Source organism: Marmota monax, unplaced genomic scaffold (assembly GCF_021218885.2).
Source record: "Marmota monax isolate L192 unplaced genomic scaffold, Marmota_monax_Labrador192_F-V1.1 WCK01_AAM20220418_F8-fsc00098, whole genome shotgun sequence".
Lineage (NCBI taxonomy): Eukaryota > Metazoa > Chordata > Mammalia > Rodentia > Sciuridae > Marmota > Marmota monax.
The window spans coordinates 6450947-6475513 of record NW_026694639.1 but is presented as its reverse complement, the minus strand read 5'-3'; the positions used below and the strand labels follow the sequence as shown (position 1 = coordinate 6475513).

At 37.6% G+C, this 24567-nt stretch overlaps 1 protein-coding gene across 2 annotated transcripts in view; it reads left to right on the top strand.

The window, feature by feature from the left end:
• The window catches only part of Pter (phosphotriesterase related), a 71844-nt gene that overhangs the window by 42554 nt on the left and 4723 nt on the right, over positions 1-24567 (top strand). For both annotated transcript variants that reach the window (XM_046422995.2, XM_058572308.1), the window contains exon 4: positions 22233-22373. In XM_046422995.2, the coding sequence (XP_046278951.1) occupies positions 22233-22373 (141 nt within the window). The remainder of the gene's footprint in view (positions 1-22232; positions 22374-24567) is intronic.

The window sequence follows — 24567 nt, the reverse complement described above, 5'->3', positions numbered from 1 at the left end:
ATGCCTACTGATTTTTTTTACTCTGATCTATTGATTACTAATAGTATATTGAAATCTCTCATGATGGATTTTTGTTTCCTTCTGGTACATACTTCATATTTTGAAGGTGTATTGCTGTAGGCACACAAATTGTTGTGTCTTTTTAGATCTTGTATCAAAATATGTTGAGCTGTCTTACATCTAGTATAGCAAGTGATGTTTTATGTTTCGAAGGCTGTTTTGTCTACTAATGTAAATTCTAACACAAATATTTTGTTATTGCAAAAATATTTGTGTTTGCATTGCACTTACATTTTTCCTCATATCACACTTTCCACATTCCAGAGTCCTCATGTTCTAGTTGTGTCTTATATACAGAACATGTGGCTGGTTTAGCGTTTACCTATTCACACATTATTTCTCTTTTTAATGGAGAAATCTGTCTATTTTCATAGACCGTGTTTACTAATAGGCTTGTTCTAGGTTTTTTTTTTTCAGAGTTAGTTATTCTTTCTTGATTTCTTTATATTACTTATTTCCCTCATTAGTCCTTATTTTTTGGATGATATATATTACTATTTCTAGTCTCTAATTATATCAAATTTTAAATCTAATAAATATTTTTGCCCTTCTTTCTAATGATACAATACCCATGGAATCCTCAATTCTATTAACCATATAAGTTGGATGTTATTTTTTTCCAGGATGTTGAGTCGGCCTGATTGTTTTAAGCCCAGTGATTAGACATTATTTTTCTATTACAAAGCTTCCTTCTTGCATCTAGACATCTTAGGTCTTCATTCTATAATTACTTTTTTTCCTGAAGTACATTCATTTAATATTCTTTCAGTGAAGGTCTGTCATAATATTTAGCTTTCATTTATCTGAAAATGTCCTTATTCTTTTGTTCAAAATAGATAATGTCATAAAATTTGTTAATGCACATAAATAATTCCATTTACAAGGTATTTTTGTAAGCCCTTCAGAGATATTCCATTTTCAACTGACATACATTGTTCCTATTGATAAGTGAGCTGAAACTAGCTCTTCCTTTAAAGTTCTCTGTCTTTTCTTTCAACATCCTCCTTTCTGGTATTCTGAATTTTTGCCATGATCTAAAATCAGTGCAAATTTCTTTTTAATTGTAAACTTGGCATTTGCCTGTAATTCCTGAAGATGAGGATGTATCTTTTATTGTTTCTCCAAATACTACTCCACTCACATGTTCTTTATTATTATTATTATTATTATTATTATTATTATTATTTTAATTTTTTATTGTTGGTTGTTCAAAACATTACATAGTTCTTGATATATCATATCTCACACTTTGATTCAAGTGGGTTATGAGCTCCCATTTTTACCCCATATACAGATTGCAGAATCACATCAGTTACACATCCATTGATTTACATATTGCCATACTAGTGTCTGTTGTGTTCTGCTGCCTTTCCTATCCTCTACTATCCCCCCTCCCCTCCCCTCCCCTCCCCTCTTCTCTCTCTGCCCCCTCTACTGACATTCATTTGTCCCCCTTGTATTATTTTTCCCTTTCCCCTCACTTCCTCTTGTATGTACTTTTGTATAACTCTGAGGGTCTCCTTCCATTTCCATGCAATTTCCCTTCTCTCTCCCTTTCCCTCCCACCTCTCATCCCTGTTTAATGTTAATCTTCTTCTCATGCTCTTCGACCCTACTCTGTTCTTAGTTACTCTCCTTATATCAAAGAAGACATTTGGCATTTGTTTTTTAGGGATTGGCTAGCTTCACTTAGCATAATCTGCTCTAATGCCATCCATTTCCCTGCAAATTCTATGATTTTGTCATTTTTTAATGCAGAGTAATACTCCATTGTGTATAAATGCCACATTTTTTTAATCCATTCATCTATTGAAGGGCATCTAGGTTGGTTCCACAGTCTTGCTATTGTGAATTGTGCTGCTATGAACATCGATGTAGCAGTGTCCCTGTAGCATGCTCTTTTTAGGTCTTTAGGGAATAGACCGAGAAGGGGAATAGCTGGGTCAAATGGTGGCTCCATTCCCAGCTTTCCAAGAAATCTCCATACTGCTTTCCAAATTGGCTGCACCAATTTGCAGTCCCACCAGCAATATACAAGTGTACCCTTTTCCCCACATCCTCGCCAGCACTTGTTGTTGTTGACTTCATAATGGCTGCCAATCTTACTGGAGTGAGATGGTATCTTAGGGTGGTTTGATTTGCATTTCTCTGACTGCTAGAGATGGTGAGCATTTTTTCATGTACTTGTTGATTGATTGTATGTCCTCCTCTGAGAAGTGTCTGTTCAGGTCCTTGGCCCATTTGTTGATTGGGTCGTTTGTTCTCTTATTGTCTAATTTTTTGAGTTCTTTGTATACTCTGGATATTAGGGCTCTATCTGAAATGTGAGGAGTAAAGATTTGTTCCCAGGATGTAGGCTCTCTATTTACCTCTCTTATTGTTTCTTTTGCTGAGAAAAAACTTTTTAGTTTGAGTAAGTCCCATTTGTTGATTCTAGTTATTAACTTTTGTGCTATGGGTGTCCTATTGAGGAATTTGGAGCCCGACCCCACAGTATGTAGATCGTAGCCAACTTTTTCTTCTATCAGACGGCGTGTCTCTGATTTGATATCAAGCTCCTTGATCCATTTTGAATTAACTTTTGTGCATGGCGAGAGAAAGGGATTCAGTTTCATTTTGTTGCATATGGATTTCCAGTTTTCCCAGCACCATTTGTTGAAGATGCTATCCTTCCTCCATTGCATGCTTTTAGCCCCTTTATCAAATATAAGATAGTTGTAGTTTTGTGGATTGGTTTCTGTGTCCTCTATTCTGTACTATTGGTCCACCCGCCTGTTTTGGTACCAGTACCATGCTGTTTTTTTTTACTATTGCTCTGTAGTATAGTTTGAAGTCTGGTATCGCTATACTGCCTGATTCACACTTCCTGCTTAGCATTGTTTTTGCTATTCTGGGTCGTTTATTTTTCCATATGAATTTCATGATTGCTTTCTCTATTTCTACAAGAAATGCCGTTGGGATTTTGATTGGCATTGCATTAAACCTATAGAGAACTTTTGGTAATATCGCCATTTTGATGATGTTAGTTCTGCCTATCCATGAGCAGGGTATATTTTTCCATCTTCTAAGATCTTCTTCTATTTCTCTCTTTAGGGTTCTGTAGTTTTCATTGTATAAGTCTTTCACCTCTTTTGTTAGGTTGATTCCCAAGTATTTTTTTTTTTTTTGAAGATATTGTGAATGGAGTGGTTGTCCTCATTTCCATTTCAGAGGATTTGTCGCTGATATACAGGAATGCCTTTGATTTATGCATGTTGATTTTATATCCTGCCACTTTGCTGAATTCATTTATTAGCTCTAATAGTTTCTTTGTAGAGCCTTTTGGGTCTGCTAGGTATAGAATCATGTCATCTGCAAATAGTGATAATTTAAGTTCTTCTTTTCCTATTTTTATGCCTTTAATTTCTTTCGTCTGTCTAATTGCTCTGGCCAGTGTTTCGAGAACTATGTTGAACAGAAGTGGAGAGAGAGGGCATCCTGTCTTGTTCCAGATTTTAGAGGGAATGCCTTCAATTTTTCTCCATTCAGAATGATGCTAGCCTGAGGCTTAGCATAGATTGCTTTTACAATATTGAGGTATGTTCCTGTTATCCCTAGTGTTTTCTAGAGTTTTGAACATAAAGGGATGCTGTACTTTGTCGAATGCTTTTTCCGCATCTATCGAGATGTTCATATGGTTCTTATTTTTAAGTCTATTGATGTGGTGAATAACATTTATTGATTTCCGTATATTGAACCAGCCTTGCATCCCAGGGATGAATCCTACTTGATCATGGTGCACAATTTTTTTGATATGTTTTTGTATCCGATTTGCCAGAATTTTATTGAGGATTTTTGCATCTAGGTTCATTAGAGATATTGGTCTGTAGTTTTCTTTCTTTGAAGTGTCTTTGTCTGGTTTAGGTATCAGGGTGATGTTGGCCTCGTAGAATGAATTTGGAAGTTCTCCCTCTTTTTCTATTTCCTGAAATAGCTTGAAAAGTATTGGTATTAGTTCCTCTTTAAAGGTTTTGTAAAACTCTGCTGTATACCCATCCAGTCCTGGGCTTTTCTTAGTTGGTAGTCTTTTGATGGTTTCTTCTATTTCCTCAATTGATATTGGTCTGTTTAGGTTGTCTGTATCCTCCTGACTCAATCTGGGCAGATCATATGACTTAAGAAATTTATCTATGCCTTCACTATCTTCTAATGTATTGGAGTATAAGGATTCAAAATAATTTTTGATTATCTTCTGTATTTCTGAAGTGTCTGTTGTGACATTGCCTTTTTCATCCAGTATGCTAGTAATTTGAGTTCTCTCTCTTCTTCTCTTTGCTAGCATGGCTAAGGGTCTGTCGATTTTGTTTATTTTTTCAAAGAAACAACTTTTAGTTTTGTCAATTTTTTCAATTGTTTCTTTTGTTTCGATTTCATTAATTTCAGCTCTGATTTTAATTATTTCTGCCTTCTACTTCTTTTGCTGTTGTTTTGCTCTTCTTTTTCTAGGATTTTGAGATGAAGTATGAGATCATTTATTTGTTGGTTTTTTCTTTTTTTAAGGAATGAACTCCACGCAATGAATTTTCCTCTTAGAACTGCTTTCAATGTGTCCCATAGATTCAGATATGTTGTGTCTGTGTTTTCATTTATCTCTAAGAATTTTTTAATTTCCTCCTTGATGTCTTCTATAACCCATTGATCATTCAGTAACCTATTGTTCATTCTCCAAGTGATGTATGCTTTTTCCTTCCTTCTTTTATCGTTGATTTTCAGTTTCATTCCATTATGATCAGATAAGATGCATGGTATTATCTCTACTCCTTTATATTGTCTAAGAGTTGCCCTGTGACATAATATGTGATCTATTTTTGAGAAGGATCCATGTGCTGCTGAGAAAAAAGTGTAACTGCTTGATGTTGGGTAGTATATTCTATATATGTCAATTAAGTCTAGGTTATTAATTGTGTTATTGAGTTCTATAGTTTCCTTATTCAACTTTTGTTTGGAAGATCTGTCCATTGGTGAGAGAGGTGTGTTGAAGTCTCCCATGATTATTGTATGGTGGTCTATTAGACTCTTGAACTTGAGAAGAGTTTGTTTGATGAACATTGCTGCACCATTGTTAGGGGCATATATATTTATGATTGTTATGTCTTGTTGGTGTATGGTTCCCTTGAGCAGTATGTAGTGTCCCTCTTTATCCCTTTTGATTAACTTGGGCTTGAAATCTATTTTATTTGATATGAGTATGGACACACCTGCTTGTTTCCGAAGTCCATATGAGTGATATGATTTTTCCCAACCTTTCACCTTCAGCCTATGTATGTCTTTTCCTATCAAATGCGTCTCCTGTAGGCAGCATATTGTTGGGTCTTGTTTTGTGATCCATTCTACTAGCCTGTGTCTCTTAATTGGTGAGTTTAAGCCATTAACATTTACGGTTATTATTGAGATATGGGTTGTTCTTCCAGCCATATTTGTTTATTTATGTTACTAAACATGGTTTGTTTTCCTCTTTGATTATTTTCCCCCCTTTACTGTCCTACCTCCCACTGTTGGTTTTCATTGTTATTTTCCATTTCCTCTTCCTGTAAAGTTTTGCCAAGGATGGTTTGAAGAGATGGTTTTCCAGCTGCAAATTCTTTTAACTTTTGTTTATCGTGGAAGGTTTTAATTTCATCTTCCATCCTGAAGCTTAATTTCGCTGGAAACACAATTCTTGGTTGGAACCCATTTTCTTTCAGTGTTTGAAATATGTTATTCCAGGATCTTCTAGCTTTCAGAGTCTGTGTTGAAAGACCAGCTGTTATCCAAATTGGCTTACCCCTAAATGTAATCTGCTTCCTTTCTCTTGTAGCTTTTAAAATTCTCTCCTTATTCTGTATGTTGGGCATCTTCATTATAATGTGTCTAGGTGTGGGTCTCTTATGATTTTGCACATTCGGCGTCCTGTAGCCTTCTAGGATTTGGGATTCTGTCTCATTCTTCAAGTCTGGGAAGTTTTCTCGTATTATTTCATTGAATAGATTGCTCATTCCTTTGGTTTGAAACTCTGTCCCTTCCTGTATCCCAATGACTCTTAAATTTGGTCTCTTGATGTTATCCCATATTTCTTGGATGTTCTGCTCATGGTTTCTTAACAGTCTTGCTGAGCTGTCTATGTTCTTTTCAAGTTGAAATACTTTATCTTCATTGTCTGATGTTCTATCTTCTAAGTGTTCTACTCTGCTGGTAGTATTCTCAATTGAGTTTTTAAGTTGGTTTATTGCTTCCTGCATTTCTAGGATTTCTGTTTGTTTGTTTTTTATAACCTCTATCTCCCTGTATAGTTGATCTTTTGCTTCTTGGATTTGTTTATGTAATTCATTGTTGAAGTGATCTTTCATTGTCTTATTTTGCTGTCTGATGTCTTCCTTGAGACTCCAGATCATCTGAAGCATGTATATCCTGAATTCTTTATCTGACATTCCATCTGCTGCAGCTATTACCTCTTCTAACGTTGAGTTGACCTGCATTGCTTGTGGTCCTTTCTTTCCTTGTCTCTTCATACTGTTCGCGTTCCTTTCTACTTGGTGAAACTGTTGTGCTATAGAATTTTCCCCCTATATATTTATATTGGTCTTGTATAGTTGCAAAGTCTCCCTCGCAGGCTCGGGCGGCGGCTCTGCCCCTCCTCCAATTGGGGCAATGTGCCTATCACGCCGGCAGGCAGCTGGGCCTGCCCTGCCGGTCGGTAGCAGGTCCGCCTACCTTGCAGGCGCGGGCGGCGGCTCTGTCCCTCTGCGGGCCTCTAGGCTTGTTCTGTCGGTGGTCGCAGTTCTGCCTACTTTGCAGTTGCAGGCAGCGGCACTGCCCCTCTGCAGGCCTCTGGGGCTGTTCTGCCGGTGGGTCGCAGGTCCGCCTATCTTGCAGGCGCGGGGGGGGGGGGGAGGCTCTACCCTTCCTCAGGCCACTGGGCCTGTTCTGTCTGTTGGTTGCAGGTCTGGCCTGTTCTGTTGGTGGTCACAGTTCCGTCTACTTTGCAGGCGCGGGGGGAGGGGGCGGCTCTGCCTCTCAGCCTGCCGCTGCGCCTGTTCTGCCGGTGGGTTGCAGGCCCGCCTACCTTGCAGGAGTGGTTGGCAGCTCTGCCCCTCTGCGGGCCACTGGGCCTTTTCTGTCGGTGCTCACAGTTCTGCCTACCTGGCAGGCGCGGGGGGTGGGGGGCAGCTCTGCCCCTCAGCAGGCCGCTGGGCCTGTTCTGTGGGTGGTCACAGTTCCGTCTACCTTGCCGGCGCAGGGGGAGGGGATGTTCTTTATTATTTGCATCTAGATGTGTGTAGGACTTTCTTACCTGCCCTTCATATCTTTTAACATCTCTCTCATATTTCCATTCATTTTCATCTTTGAGCTGTCATTTCTCCAGTTCTTTCTTCCTATTTATTAATTCTCTTTCTAGCAGAATCAATCCTCTGCTTCCCCTATCTGGTTTATGATATTAAGACACAGTTTTTCTTTTACTCATTAAATTCTGCTTAGTTCTTTTTCATGTCGGATTGGTTACATTTTCTAATTTGTTTTTCCAACATGTTTTCAATTAAATCTTTAAAAATATTTAACATCCAATATTTAGCTTATAATTGATGCCTCTGATTTCTATCTTTTTAAACTACTGTAATGACTATGGCAAACTATAAAGTGTGTTTGTTCTTCTAGAGCCATTCATTTAAGGTTATTTCCTTGTATGCCAGAATGTTTTTCTTAGGAGCACAGCTCAGATTCTGTGGAAATTATGAGAAGTGGGTTGGTTGTGTTTCTTTCTTCTTATTATTGTTGGTTTTATGGCTGTTCATTTTGATTGTTTGTGATAGGCAATTAGGAGGCTTGACCAAGCTGAGACTACTTTAAACTAGATTTAAAGAAATTTTAAATTTCTAAAATTTTGGTAAAATATATACATGACACAAAATTAACCATCTTAAACATTGTGAAGTGGACAGTTCCATCGCATGAAGTAGATTCCCTGCCATTGGCCTGTGGCAAGCACCATTCTATGTTCCATCTCTATGAATTTGACTGCCCTTCTGCCTCAAAGAACTGGAGTCACACAAAGATTTTTGCAATGTTTTAAACTCAATTTTTACTTGAGGGATTTAGACTCATGTGCTGATATGAATCCTTGAGCTTAGAGCTTGGTGAGTGCTTTGTGGTTATGGATTCTCTTTTTTGGGGGGGGAGAGGGCAGGGGAGGTGGTACCAAGGATTGAACTCAGGGACACTGGACCACTGAGCCACATCCCCAGCCCAATTTTGTATTTTATTTAGAGACAGGGTCTCACTGAGTTGCTTAGCACCTTGCTTTTGCTGAGTCTGGCTTTAAACTCTTGATCCTCCTGCCTCAGCCTCCCAAGCCACTGGTATTATAGGTGTGTGCCACCGCCCCCCATCTCCTGCCTCTGTGGTTATGGATTCTGAAGAGAGTCCCCCAACCACTCACTCTGCCTGCCTCTCTTTCCCCAGAAGACAGACTGAGAAAGACCTATAATCTCTACAGAGAATCTTCGGGCCAAGCTTTTATCTAGTTCATCCGCAAGGTGCTGGCTTTGGGTGAAGGGCAGCTCCCTGTATGTATCTGTACTTTGATCTCCTTCCCTGTTTAGTGCCAACTCTGTCTCTCTAATACTCTTAAAGTAATGCTAGATCTTGCCTTGGTCCACACTTGATCATCTTTCCCGTTGTTCTAACCTCCTGAGCAAGTCTTAACTTCTCAATCACTCAACCAGTCATTTAAAATATGGGTGTTTTTCTCTTCAATTTTATTTAGTATTTTATATGTACTCTGCTGGAAAGGTTTTCTGTGAATGTTTAGTCTGCCATACTGCTTGAAACTGGCTCAAGATGCTTCTTAAAGAAGAATTTTATTCTCCCTATCTATTTACAATTGGAAGTATATGTAAGTTAGAAAATTATGCTTGGCATAAATAGAAAATAAGCTTTCACAGTAAATTGTGAAATAAACCTTAACTCCTACCACAGTAATATTTCCTGGCTCATAAAATCAAACAATGTATAAAGTACAAGTGTTCATTTCCTAGGATATACACATACGTGCACACCATACCTATACATACGTGACATAAATGACATGAATATACATAGAAATGTACACATATTTTTTTTTCTTTTAAAGGTATGTTACCTGACTTCCACTGGCTGCAATTTCAGTATTTCCCTCTTGGATGGCTCAGGATTGAGTGGAATGATTGATCTGATATAACACAAACTCAGAGCATTCCAGAAAATCCTGAGATCATTGCTACAACAGCTGCCCGTTCTCCACCTTTATTGATGGATTATTAGAGTTTCCAATGTCTGAAAAAGAAATACATGGAAGCATTTCTATGGGAAAGCAACCACAGAAAATAGCTGTAGAAAAACTAGTACATTGGGGAAAACAAACCAAATGAAGTAACAGGAAAAAAACATTTAGGAGGCAGATGCTCTCAAGAGTGACTTCACAGCAAGCTAGTTGGCAGGCTGCATCTTGACGAGGTCACCCTTTCCCACACTCTCTGGGGTCGGCTGGGCCATGCACACTACCTGATCTGAACCAAAAGGGCAAGGAAAGCTGACTTTCTATAATGGGGACAGTTCACAGACAGGCATGCATTTCATGCAACAAAATGCAGAGGATACACAAAAAGAAGATCCTCCTGAGAACATGGCCTCTAAACAAAACCCAGAGCAAAACGAAATCATTTCCTTTCTCCCACCATGCCTTTCCAGATATAGAGGAGAACATTCTTAAGCCACAGGCTGTTATGTTTATGAAACAGTAAGTAGGTTCTGCCCCACGGCCCTTCTCAGAACACTAGCTCTCTCCAGCAGGACAGACCCTTGGCCTTGACCACCTATAAAATGTTTATTTTCCTGTTCAAAGTCGTACTTCAAATTTTTTTGAGAACATGAAAATAAGATATTTCAGTATGTCCAAAAGGTGAAACAGTTAAATATTTCTGAAGGTACATAAAAACTTCATTGGGATTCATGCCTTCACACAGCATGTGTACACACACACACACACACACACACACACACACACAATACAACAACAGCTTGCCACATGGCTGTCCAAAAGAGACAGTTGCTATACTGAAAAGAAAGAGTTAATGAATGGCCATCACCTTAGGAGACCTCTGAACCACATAGTTGTCATGTGACCACTTGTGACCTGCTTAAGGTCATTTACCAGGAGATAACAGCATGACAAGATAAATCTGCTCCTGTGTCTAGGCCCTCCCCTAACCATCTGTTCCCTTGAAGAAACATGGGCCTATTGAAGAGCCAGTTGACTGCTGTGAATTTAACCCTCAGGGACATCACAGGGGGCTGCCCTTGACAGATACAGCCACCCAAAGTCAACATTTATTGGAAAATTGCAACAGCTATTGTGATCTTGTTTGGACTTTTAATCCACAAGGCTTTTCACCATTTAATCATTTATAATGATTTTACTACCTGTTAAAACGCTATCTGTATTTCCAAGTGGCGGACAATGACAGCAGCCCCTCTGCTATATATGGGCTATGTGTGACTAAACAAACACCTCTCAGATGTATGCCATTCATCTTTAGGTTTTTACCTTGATGCACTAGTAGAGTAGCTGTAGGTGCTTTTATGACAACAAAATTCTTAATGACTGGTGAAAGCCAGGTAAAACGAAGTGGTTGATGGATATTTGGATACTATTTACTGATTAAACTTTTGAGCTTCCGGGAGTGCAATAGACGGATGTTATACCTGAATCTTTTTTTCTTTCTTGATTATCTGTTTAACCAACCATAGGAATTTGATGGAAATCCAGAACACAGGGTTTGATTAAGGGCACAAAAATTAAGTGTAGGAAGATCACTCTCTTTGAAAATTGTTCCCTGTGGAAGATAAAGAAATTTGACCTCAGGGAGTCTGAAGGATGACAAGAAGAGAAAACTCAGGGAATGGGCCAACAGCACATTTTATTCTTTTTGCCTCTGATCGTTCCTGCCAAATCAAACCAACTCTTGAAATGATACAATTTTGAAACATTTTTTCATGCTTTTTACTAAATAGAGGGGAATATCACTTCATTCATTCAACAAACATGTGAGTGACTAATTATCATATGTATATACCAGACACTGAGCTATAGCCAGGAAAAAGACCCATTCTCTGCCTTCAAAATGATTATTTAATTATAATTGTGGTGACTTTTAACCTTAAGGTTGTCTTTGAAAAGCCACAAAATAATTATGTGGTATCCTTGGAACTGTACATTTTTTCATTCCAATAAATACCAGTGAATTAATGTGAAGTCATTCAAAAACAATTCCAAGCAAATGTTTGGCAAATGGAAATTGAATGAAACATCTTTATACAGTTAAATAGCGTACTAGTATTTTTAAAAAGAATAATTGGAATGTTATCCACAAGGAATGGTTTATTACATTTAAAGTCCTGTGACTTAACAGTTTCATATTAGGATTATGTATATTCATACATTATATACATAATGTATGAAGTGCATTGAGAAAAGTGCATATCCTCTGTTTTCGCTGTGACAGAAGATTTTTTTAAAAATTAAGAAAATCCAGATGCTCTTAAACATGTCACACGGCCATTCATATGTGTGTTTGGATACAGGTGATGAATTTTAAATAAAAATATATATCGTTGTATAAAGAGTACCCAGTGACACAAACCTTGAATACATTTTTGATGGGTACAGCTATTCTTTCATTTATGCAACACAGATTTCATGTCCATGAGGGATAATGGAGAAATAGAGGATACTGGAGCCAGGTTGCCTGGTTACAAGTTATGACACTAGCATTTACTTGCTGTGTGACTTTCAGCAAGTCACCTAAGCCTCCAAAGTCTGGTTTCTCATATGTCAAAGTGGTTAAGAAAAATTATTTTTAACCCTAAAAGTGCTATGTAAATATCCCTTTCTATTATTACTTACTATGAGACCTATATAAACAGACAGAGACAGAAGAAATAAATCCAGGCAAACATTTGACAAAGTGAAATACAGCAACACTTCTTTGTATACATAAATAGTGCCTAACTGATGCAATTGCCTAGTAAGAGAGAGAGAGAGAGAGAAGGAATTTGTAAAAAAAAAAAAAAAAGAGGACCTTATGAAAGTAGAAGGGAGATGAATAGAATATAGGAAGGAGATCCAGAGAGAGGGAGGAAGGGAGAACATGGGAAGTACTAGGGAATGAAATCTACCAAATTATGCTACGTGCATGTATTAATCTACCACAATGAATCTTGCCTATATATGTGTGTATGTACACATATGAAATTATAATGCACTATTTGAATAATAATAGAAGGGAGATTAGCAGAGTAGAGAAAGTAGATCAGGGAGAGGGAGAAGAGGAAAAGAAAAAATCCTGGGGAACGAGATTGACCAAATTATGTTATGTGCGTATATGAATAAGGCATGATGAGTCCCACTATTATGTATAATTATAATGTGCCATTCACAAAGAAAACACCCAACATTAACAAAATGCAATTACATTATGATGGCTACTGACATTTGCTGAGTGTCCCAAATTGTACTCTTTAACTAAGACATTTGAACAGCTCTGCCAATGACAGGGCAAAGCGAGCCCTGGCTGTGGATTCTACCCAGTACATTCTACCACTGAAAACTGGCTCTAGTAATTTTTTTTTCTGAAGCAATTTTTCATGCCTCTGACACCATTCGAATGAAATGTGACATTTTAACAAATAGGATTGCCATGTCTATGAGATTTATCTTCACTCTCCTCAATACCGTCATTGCCTGAACTGTGTAGCGCCTTACAGGAAAAACGCAACCTCTTTTGTGCTCTGTGGCAGCTGGAAAGTTCATATGGTAAAAAGCTCTTCCTCGGATGTATAAACTGTGAAATGTATTTTAAAATAACATTTTAATTACTTTTTGCAATTTGGAGCCAGCTTCTCGTTTTGGTCTAATTTAAGCAAGGGTTTTTCTCTCTTGGAGCCATCTGTTCCTTTTGCTTAAACCTACACTTAAGTCATAATATTGAAAGTGTGACGTCATTCCTTCCTATGATGTCATCAAACATGGACTTAAGCAATCAGAGAACTGAAAAGTGTGGGCAGAAGACACTTGATAAAATATAGATAATGGCAGTCTGAATTACTTTTCTATTGTTTTTTATTCCCAGTTAATCTCTAATATTGAAAGTTCTCTTCCCTTAAAGTAATGGCTTAATGCAAAAGAAATCCTATAAAAAGCAGAAGTGAATCTTTAAAATATTTATATATCTATCTATAGGCATAAGCTGGTACATTAGTGTAAAGGCAGCATTGAATGTAAGTGAAAGAAAAATTCTTGGTAAATATTTAATTGAAGTAGCAAATTATGATTTTTTAAAAGAATAATTGGCAATGTTTAAATCACATATCATTTCTGACATTTAAATTTATTTTTAATTAATTAAATTTACTTTTAATTAGTTGAAATAAAGTGAAGTGAAATCCATCAATTAAGAATTTTTTAGGGACTGTTGATTTAGCTCAGTGGTAGAGCTTAGCATGGGTCCAATCTCCAGTGCCACAAAAATATAAATAAGTCAATAGATAAATAAATAAATAAATAAATAATTTTCAGAGTTTATCTTTTAAATGGAGCTGCCATTAGCAGTGTAGGAGAATATATGAATCGTGTTTTGAAACTGTCAATATTGACTTTATTAGATTAGAGTAAATTAGATTGTAAGCATTAGCTTATAACCACTTATTAATTTCTTTAAAATTGCACAAAAATATTTTAAAATTCATTTCCGGTTATTAGGTGAATATTTCTAGTTTAGTAATTCTTCTAAGTTGCAGTTGAAAATGGCTAAAAAAAATGAAGGAGAAGAATAAAGAATTTTGTATGATTCTATCTGTATATTTGTACATCCACTGGTTTTTAATTGAGAAATTCAAGGATGAGGAGAATGGATTATTTTTGGAATCACTTTTTTGATAGACAATTTTTACAATGGTAAGCCATTGAAATTCACTTTTAAATTAGTCATATGTAAGAGTATGGTTGCATTTGTGTGCCAATTTAAAAAAATTTTTTTTGATTAAGGATAAAAGGTTTATCAGGGAATATGTTTCATGCTTTGCCCTAACTAGCTCAGTGAACAAAACAGAGCTGCCCTCATGGTACCCAGCCTCTGGCCCAGGAATTCATAGATTGGAATGGCTGACAGCCTACCATCAAGTCACAGCACAGCATAAAGCAAAGAGCATCAGACTAGGAGTTGGAATAACAGAGCTGTGGATCACATAAAAGATCCATGCTTTAGCTTTGCATTTCTGTAACACCATTATTATTTGTCATAATTATTTCACCAGTTTTTTCAATGAGTTTCAGAGCATACTCCTTCCATGATCTTGGTATCATTTAATAGCATTAATCATTTTCCCAAAACCTGCCCTTGAGTTTCCTCCTTCATCCTTGTTGTTGTGTTCACAGTGTCCCTCATTAATTACTGCTCCTCCTTTCCCTGTTCTGGTCAAGGACAGTACTGTTCACCCAATGGTGTAGCTAATTCCTTCCTTCGCTGCACGCCCACTTGATAAGACTTGTCAACCTCACTGAGACCTCCAAATACAGCCCTGCCTGTTCCTCTGTTACACCTGAATTCAGGCCCTCATTTTTTCATCTGAACTCTTAGGAGTCTGCAGAAGAGAACCACTCCCTTGGCCTTCTTCCAGAATCTCACCTCCACAAACCACCAGATTGATCACTTCTCCAAGTGCAAATGTGATTACATTCCTGCCCCCCACCCCCCGACCTAAAGTCTTTCGATGAGTCCCTTATGCTCTAGATTCCTCACTTCTCATCCACCTCTCCTGTCATTCCTCAGGAACCACACAGAATCTGGGCTACAGCCACACTGCCCATGTCTTTGAGTGCCGTGAGCTGGTCATTATTATGGCTTCCCCCACACATTAGACCTCTGCTATGAATCGCTGGCAGTCTTCCTTCAATATTCAACTCACAAAAGGCTTTCCTCTCTCCAGATATTTTGTTGAAATAGCTGTGTTTGTTATCATTTTCTTTTTGCTAGCCCAGTTCCTAAAAGTATTCTTATTAATATACTTGGTAAATTCTATATAGCAATTATTTGTTCCCATGTCTCTTTTCCCCAGTAAACATTGAACTCTTGAAGACTAGAACTGTGGGTTATTTGTCTTTGTTTTCCATCTCATGCTTCATAGTCAATAGGTGATTGACAATTTCTTATAAAATGAATGGTTGGATGAATGGGTAGATGGGTGGATGGATGGATGGAGGTTTCTTCCCTCATGTACTTTACCTCTGTTAGGCTACAGCCTTATACATCAAGAATAGTAAACTATTTTCTTTGACTCTCAATAGATGTTCTTATGGAATGTCCATCCTTCACCCCACACTGGAACCTCATCACACGTTATAGGAATAGTACACTTTGAGATTAATACAAGTCAATTACTTCATTATTCTTTCATAATATTTTGTATTTATTTGTACTATAAAAGCTTTTAACACAATTGCAATCATTAGTTTAAATATCTATCTTCTTTCACAAGCTTTAAGTCCCCTGAGACAGCAGCTGAAGTTCCTTATTCATATTTGTATTCCAAACACAAAGGATAGCACCAGATAGGTGACAACAGATGTTTTCTGAATTAATTTGCAGAGATGTGTTTGAATGTATGGAATAAAATAACGTGTTTGGGAGTTCTTTGAAACTGTAAAGCTTAAGACAAGTGGTAGGTGTGGTTATTATCACTCATTCCCACGAATCACAGCCTCTCCTCTGCCATTTAGTTCTTTCTGCTTAGAGAGCTCAAAGACCCCATCTTAATTATCATTTCACTCAATTTCTTACTCCCACTCAAGAGTGCATTTTGACATTAAACTAAACCCCTCAGCACATGGATAAGATCTAGAATATAAAGGGGTTGAAAAACAGAATCAGTGTCTTGTGTTTTCATTCCAGCCTTAAGACACTAGGTAAATGATATGTATATTCTGAAAAAGAAGATAGCCAAAATCAATTCAGATACCATTTTCTAGGCTGATGGCAACATGTTTTTGCTAAATTTATGTCTGTTCCTTGTAAAGATGTATCAATTTATTTCATATTATATATACAATACCGATTTACTAGTTGGAGAACAAAAGTACAAAATATGCAGCAGAAGAAATTATTTCCTATGAATGATAAGAACAAATACTTAATACAAAAATCTCACTTTCCTGAAAGGAAAGCCCAGGATATTTCATTAGTGATATTGTGATTATTTTACCCTCCTGAAGAAGGGGTTTTCCTTCAGTGTGAACTGCAGTAGCTCTTCTGTATGTCACAGCTATCTGTTTAGGGCATGATGTGAAAAAGGCCTACCATAAAACCTAGGAAAGAACAAAATAGAATTATTCATAGATGTGGAATATAAAATGAGGGAGACTGAGATTAGTTTCTCCACTCTGATCAGATTTGCTATGAGATCACTCACTGATGTCCAGGAAGGGCAAGAACTCTGCTTATCCTCATCTGAAGGACATCAAGCAGAGTCTTTGTTCCCATGGTGCCATACTAACATTTAGGGTCAATTCTTTCTCCAAGTGGAAAAAAAATTCACTTGCATAAATGAAATTTCAGGTGACATATTGGCAGTCCCTTGAGGTCATCCAACTGATGGCAATGTCATGTAACTACATCACTTTGTTAGATAATGTGGAAGAGGGTGCTTCTAGGTGTCATCATGATGGTGCAGAGTTCTCCACAGAGTGAGATCTGGCAAGGTAGAATGGATCTAGTCTGATGGGTGTGTGCCTCATCATGGACAGGATTGGTTTAAGAACATGGTTCCTACATACAAAAAATAATCTAGGCTTCCTCACAACCTCTCAATTCAAAAGCTCAGTTACTTTTCTGAGACTTAGTTATCTCATCTGTAAAATCAGGATATTCATACCTTCTTCATGTTACTTTTGCAAGAGTAAAAAGAACTAGATCTGTATTAAATAACTGGTGATTATTAGGTGTTGATTTTCTAGCATTATCTACATTCCCCTCCCTAATCTTCATTATCATCCAATGCCTATTCCCTCCTCCTGCCTTTTTTTAGGACTTTCCTTTGAAAAATATGCATTATCGTTTAGACTGTTTTCTTCCCATGAAGTTTGCACTGTTTCTTTCTTCCACAAGAAGAATTTAAATGAATGTATTTCTTAATTGCTTAATAATAATGTTTAGTTATCCAGAAGAGGGAGATCATATCACTAAATGGCAGTTAAAAAATACTAATAACTTCATATAGAGATACACAATTGTAATGACAACAAACTTGTGTCTGCCTTTCTTTTTCAACTTCATTTTCCTAATGTCCAAAATACACATTTAATTACTTTCCTTCTAAAGAAATCTTCTTCATTACATATGACTATAAAATTTTAAAGAATATTTTGCAGATGAACCAGTTCCCTCAAAATCATACTGCTTTTTTTTCCTTTTGTGTGTGTGTGTGTGTGTGTGTGTGTGGTGCTAGGGATGGAACCCAGGACCCTAAGCATGCTAGGCAAGAACTCTACAACTGAGCTACACCCCTATCCCTTTTTAATTTTTATTCTGACACGGGATCTTTCTAAGTTGCCCAGACTGTCTTTGAACTTCTGATCCTCCTGTCTCAGCTTGAGTCACTAGGATGACAGGTGTGCCCTTGACACCTGGCAAGTCACACTCCTTTCTATATACTTTCTATATACTCCTTTCTACAGGGTAAGAATTTTGAGAGTTTATTTATTTATTTACCTATTTTGTTTTGAAACTTACATGTGTACATAAAATCTCATTGGCCAGTGTTAGTCTTCCTCTAGGAACAGAGCTCTACTTATGGTGACATTCTTCAGACAACATTTACAATATAATGTTACATTTACAATGTAACATTTATATATCCTTGTAGAAAATTGGGTCCCTCTAGTCCCCATTCACTTGCGATGAGGCTTTTGGAAGACCACATGGAAAGATATCACAAGGGCCTTGCAGCTTATCATAAGGCCTTGGTTTTTACTCTATAGGAAATGGGAAGCCACTGGTGGGTTCTGAGCACAGGAGAGTCTTGATCTGACTTAGATACAGAAATTACACTTTTGTTGCTATAAGAATAGACAGTAATTATCCAGGCATGGTGGCACACACCTGTAATCCCAGCGGCTTGGGAGGCTGCTGCAAGAGGCTCAAGAGTTCAAAGCCAGCCTCAGCAACTTAGTGAGGCCCTAAGCAACTCAATGAGACCCTATCTCTAAATAAAATACAAAAAAAGGGCTGAGGATATGGCTCAGTGGTTAAGTGCCCCTGGGTTCAATCCCTGGTCCCTCCACTGCCTGCCTCCCCCCACAAAAAAAAAGGAATAGGCAATAATAGAGCAAAGGTAGAAGCTAAGAAAGCAGTTGGGACTCTATTGCAAGGATCCAGCATGCCAGGAGTGTAGCAAGAGAGGCAATTTTGAACACTGTATTTTAAAGGTTGAGCTAAGAAGATATCCTGATAGATTAAATGTGGAATTTGGAAGTAGGAAAGTGATCAGGAATGACCACAAGTTTTTTGGCCTAAGCAGGTAGAATGAAGTTTGTGTTTGCTGGAAGCCATGCGTGAATTACTTGAGGGTCTTCTCTTGGTATGGCAGCCAGGGAGATTTTAGGTTTAACCTTGGAAACTATCTGTATCTCTCCCATGAAAAAGATTGCCCAAGGCACATGACCTTTATCTCTGATCTACTAGGAAGATCCCTCACAGTGGCTCCAAAGATGGGTGTAACCCCTTAGGAACTGGACAGCCCACCTTCAACCTTTTTTGGTGAAGAACATTCTATGGAAGGCCTTTGATGTTCTCTGACATAAATAAAGCAAGCATGGCCTTCATTTTGCTTTTTAGTATACAGGCTCTATCTGTATGATTGGCTAACCTGTCCCACCCCTGCTTTCTGAAAATATTTCCTGTGTCCTGTGGTTTTCTCGGTGTTCTATTTTTCTTAGCTTTTATTTCACAGCCAGCCCATTCCACCAAGGGGAACCCCATTCCTATCACCTGTGCAGGATGTGTGTGAGAGTGTTGGTCAGCTTTCCATTCATTTCTGTAGCAAATTGCTGATATAAATCATGTTGTAAATAGAAAAGTTGATTTTGATTGACAGTTTAGGAGACCTAGTTCATGATCTGGTGGACACATTGCTTTTGGTCCTCTGGTGGAGGAAGCAGCAAGCACATCATGTCAGGAGCACAAGACAGAGCCAAGCTGTTCATCTCATGGCTGGGATATGAAAGAGAGGAGAGGAAGGAGCTGGGTTTCCAATATCACCTTCAAGAAGACACCCCCAAAGACTGGAAGACTTCCCACTAGGCCCTACCTCTTAAAAGTTCTAACACCTCCCAGTGGTGCCATAGGATGGAGACCAAGTCTTTGTGCTATAGGATGGAGACCAAGCCCCTTTGGGGCTCCTTATCCAAACCATAGAAGAGTTGCCACCAATTGAGACAGAGAAAGGTATTGGAGCAGCCAATTTGGGTGGTGGATGGAGGGTTCAGTTTGGGACATGTTATGCTCAAACTATTATACATCTAAGTGGAAATCAAATGTAAACAGTACGTCTGATCTGGTGATAGAAAGTGGTCCTGTATCTCTAAATATATGCAAGGAGCCGAGACCAATGTGAGTTTTATAGGAAGAAAGCAAGCAACCATCATGACTGAAATTATTCCATGTCCTTTGATAATGACATTCAATTTGTCCAAAATAACTATAAATCTTGCTCATTATACATAGTTACATTCTGACTTGGTAATTAAAGTTGTCTACAAGCTAACCCTTTCTTGCCTTTCTGTGGTTTTTACTTCCTTACTCCATATTATCCCTCGATGGTAAATTCCTACTTTTTCAAATGCCATTTAGGGTATCTTGGGGAGGAAGTAAAATCTCAAAGTAAAAAAAAATCTCAGAGTAATATGCTTTATGCACTGTAATTCTATTGAGTAAAATCAGGAATAGGAAATACATATAGTATGATGGTGAAGAGTAGAGTGCCAGCCTTAGAATGAATCTAATTTCTCCTGTTCTAGTTTCTTCATCAGTGAAATGGAGACCCAAGAGAATTATGGAGAGTATTGATATAATAAATGTATAACACTTAGCAAAATACCAGACACATAGAAAGTTCTTAAATTGTTAGCTATTATGATGACGATAGCCAACTTTACTTTTTATTTTCAATTGGAACTAAGACTGAAGATTTTCTATAATTTTTACATTTTTATTTTTCAGTAAGTATATACCTTACTTTAGAAAACTTAGTTGTAGAATGTTAGGGGAAAAGGCATTAGAAACAGAAATAAGAGTCTGATCCAACCTATTGGTACCTCCATCTGCCTCCTTACTTCCTCACCCAGTACCTTGCTCATATTTGGGTAATTAACAAATCAAATCAAATTGACTCATAAGGGAGAATACTAAACTTATCTCTTCTGCCTTGTGTTATTTTAATTGTGCATATTTTGTTTTTTAAGGATGGTTCTTTGGGGGAAAACATAATATGTTTACTATAGAAAAACAGATATTCTTTTAGCCTAGTAATTTTGGAAGCAAAAGATGGTCTCCATGGTAAGAAGACGGGAAAAGAGTAGTATTGATAGAAGATAACATGGTGCTAATGCATATTTTAGAATATGAAGGAAAGATTGCTTAGCCTCCCTTCCTAAAACAGTACTGTGAACTATGAATTATGAAAAATTGGTGAATAGAAGAAAATGAAGCCAACCATAATAATATACTGGCTCAGAGTGAAAGTCCATACTCGACTCCCAGGAATGTAGAAGACCCTCGTACCCATGACACATGGAAGCTTAATTGGTCTTCCCATGGTTTGGAACAAAAGCTTCAAAAATACTTCTGACCTCTTAGAAGCAGATTTTATAGACATTTAATAGTGCATTAATTCTTGCATCTGGAGTTGCCAAAGGGTTGAAATGTCACTGTGGATAAAAGCCAAATAAAGCAATGACTGGCACTGCCCACTCTTCTCCAGGCCAAGTTTAGATCCCAAACAATCACTTCCTTTTCTAGGTCCTTGATTCTCTTCACTTAATGTCTAAATAGTGCTTTTCCCTCACATGTTTTTCATATTGTTCTCTGGCAGGATGGTCATTCTTATTTTTCTGTGGCTTAATGCCTACAATGATACTTCAGAGTGACTTTAATGCATATGTTTTTAGTTTTTATAATCTAAATTTATTGCGGTAATCGACTCTTGCTCCATATCCTATTCCCCATCTGTAACCTGTACTTATCTTACATTTCTCTGTCTTCCCACTGATGTACATATTTGTATCCTAAAAATAGAGATATTTAATGTACCCATTAAAATGAGACAATATCCACAAAATTTACCATAAATAATCTTATTTTTAAAATAAACAGAACCAAACATATATATTTATATAAGTATTGTCCCTTATAAAAATTCAAAGTGATAGTCACATAGACTTTGGAATTAATTCTAGAGCCCCTTTACAATCTTCCTAAGGAAATCTCCCTGCTACATTAGAGTAACACTTCTGTTTCACGCAGATTAGTACTACTCACCTAATTCACAGACCAAGTGCCAAATTTTCCTTGACATTTTCCACTGTTCTTGGAAATCCTTAAAGAATGAAAATTTGATCCATCAAGGGTTTTCAGAAGAATGGGAAACATATCATAAGGACAGTTCCAAAAGATGGTTACAAAATTATTTTTCAGAAATACCAGAGTAGTTCAAATAAGCCATATAGTTCCCACACATTTTAGAAGTGAAAACTCCCTTTTGGGTGGGAAAGTCTTTTGTTTCTTAAAAACAAACTGAACTAATTTTTTAAAGCATTTAACCTTTATTTATTTATTTTTATGTGGTGCTGAGGATTGAACCCAGGGCCTCACCTGTGCTAGGCAAGTGCTTTGCCACTGAGCCACCACCCCAGCCCTGAACTTACTATTTTATGGTCACATCATAAAAAGCAACTCAAAATTTCTTTTGGTTGACAACTATATTCAAGTACATAGCATGTTTAAAACTTCTAATCTGTGTATGTGGAGAATATGCTCTTAATAATAACTAGATGTCTGTCTTATTGTCTCTAGGTCTATACTTGATAAGAAGGAGCTAATGGAGTTTGCTCAACTTGGCTGCTACTTGGAATATGATCTCTTTGGTACTGAATTTCTTAATTATCAATTCAACCCAGATATTGATATGCCCGATGATAACAAAAGAATTAGAAGGTAAATATGATAAAATCTCTCATAGTGTTCTCTTTTACCGGTCCTTTTGGATTTTCATATCTGGGTGAGTATTAGCAAAGATTTAGAAAACAGTAAGCAGGCTGAACCACAGACTTACAGAGAAAAATATACCTGAGCTGTTTCAGGGAGGAAATTTCTATATATTATTTCAAGGAGAAAATGAGTCATCCTAAGTAGGATAAGGCTTAGCAGAGCCTTAAAAGTTCACTTCAGATGGGCAACTGACAAAAAAAAAAAAAAAAACATATAATACTCAATCCCTGCCACAACAGTAAGAGAACAAAAGACATTTTCCTCCTCTTTCCCCTAATGAACTAAGCTGTTTCTATTCCAGGTTGACCACAATAAAGTCAAGACTTCCTACAATTAATATTTGAAATGCTTCATTTAAAGGATTCTTTAAAGGTGCTACTGCAACTTAAATGCTAAAAACATAATGTCCAAGCACCAAACATCATATAAAATACAATCTCCCCAAATTTCCTAATTTGTAATAAAGCAAACAATAATAGGATGCTTTGCCATCACGTACAAAATTTTAGCAAGTCAAGGATAACTACCCAGTTTGGTCTTGGTTGCATGGTCTTATGAAGATTGAACGAACCAAGCTCGGGAACCTGGAAAGAGAAGCAGATTTGGGTCTGATAATGAAGACTTTAGAAGTATTATTGTTATCTTGTGGGGCCCTGAGGTAAGGATGTAAGTCTCAGGGCAGAAACATAAATTTATGTCTCTGATTTGGGCTGGGACATAAATTTAGACCTCGCTGGTAAGTGAAATTTCCATCCAAGAGAATAAATGAGATCACTCACAGCAAAGATGAGGATCAGGACCTGGGGGCGCAGACATTTGAGGAATAGAGTTTTAGGAACAGCCATCCAAGAACAGGTGAAAAGATTTTCAAATTGATAACATCAGAGGAAAATGTTATGAAAGTCCATGGAGAAGTGTGCTTAAAGGTGAAGGGTTAAACACCTATCATATGTGGCAGATCAAATCAGATCAAGACTGAAAGTATCCATTGAATCTGACAATGAGGAGTCTTTCCTTTCATGGTCTGTAAGTATGGCCTTGAGGAATGAGGAAGTGAGAAAGAAGGAAGCAGGGAGGTGGGGCTGAAGTTAGAAGGTAACACAGGATCTCAGGAAATGTCCGTTCAGAGGTGAACAGCTTATGTGGCTTATAGCAGGAGCAGAGACAGAGAGAAAGAGAGAGACAAGACAGAAAGAATGGATCCCGGGAAGCAATGGCATTGCACAGGAGAATTATGGAACTTATATGAAATAAAGTACGCAAAATTTCTGAGTGCAGAATTTGGAGGTATTCAATAGATGGTCACTTTAAAAAATCTGGAGAGATAAGAAATATAGATCAGGGCTCCTTACAAGACGAATAGATGGACTCTGGAGAGTAAATAGAAAATTGGTTGAAAGGATGATTTTCTCCATTGCAATGAACAAGCTCAAGCAAGCAATGGTGTGAATGCAGAGAAATGTCTTAGTGAGAGGAACAGGAAATGGAGTCCACATAGCCATAGGTTTTGTAGTGCCCCGGTGAGGTAGACCTGGTCATCTCCTGAAAAAGAAGGAGTGGATGCAGGGAAGGATCTTGGAGAGGGGAATAAAGGCAAGGCATGCTGTTGGTGAGTGAGGGGGACATGAGAGACTCAGCGGAGCATGCTACATTGACTGTGCATTGCCACCAATTCACATGATTTGGGGATTGTGTTCCCAAAGAATAATTTTGAGTTTTTGGAATAGGATCAGAGAAACTTTGTGGGTAGAATGAGAACATCAGAACAGTCTGATCTAGGGTTGGGATTCTATCTGAAAAGATGTGGGTGATAGCCAGAGGAACAAAGGAGGGGTTGACACGAGGGTCATGGAATCAGGCTGGAGGGAAGAAGTGTAGAAAGAAATAGGAAAATATATAGGAATAGCCCATCAGGGCAACGAACTGGAGGCTTCAATGAAGTGGGTGAATATGTACAGTGCCACAGGGTAACTAGTAACAGTAGACAGAGGTCTCGTGATCAGAGTGGGCAGCCGAAAGTTGAGGCATCAGAGGAATAGCTCTACATGATGACAAGGACCAGAATATGGTTTTGAGTGTAACACATTGGTTGAAATAGGAGTGAGCAAAACTGGAATTGAGAGGTGATGTCCAGAAACTA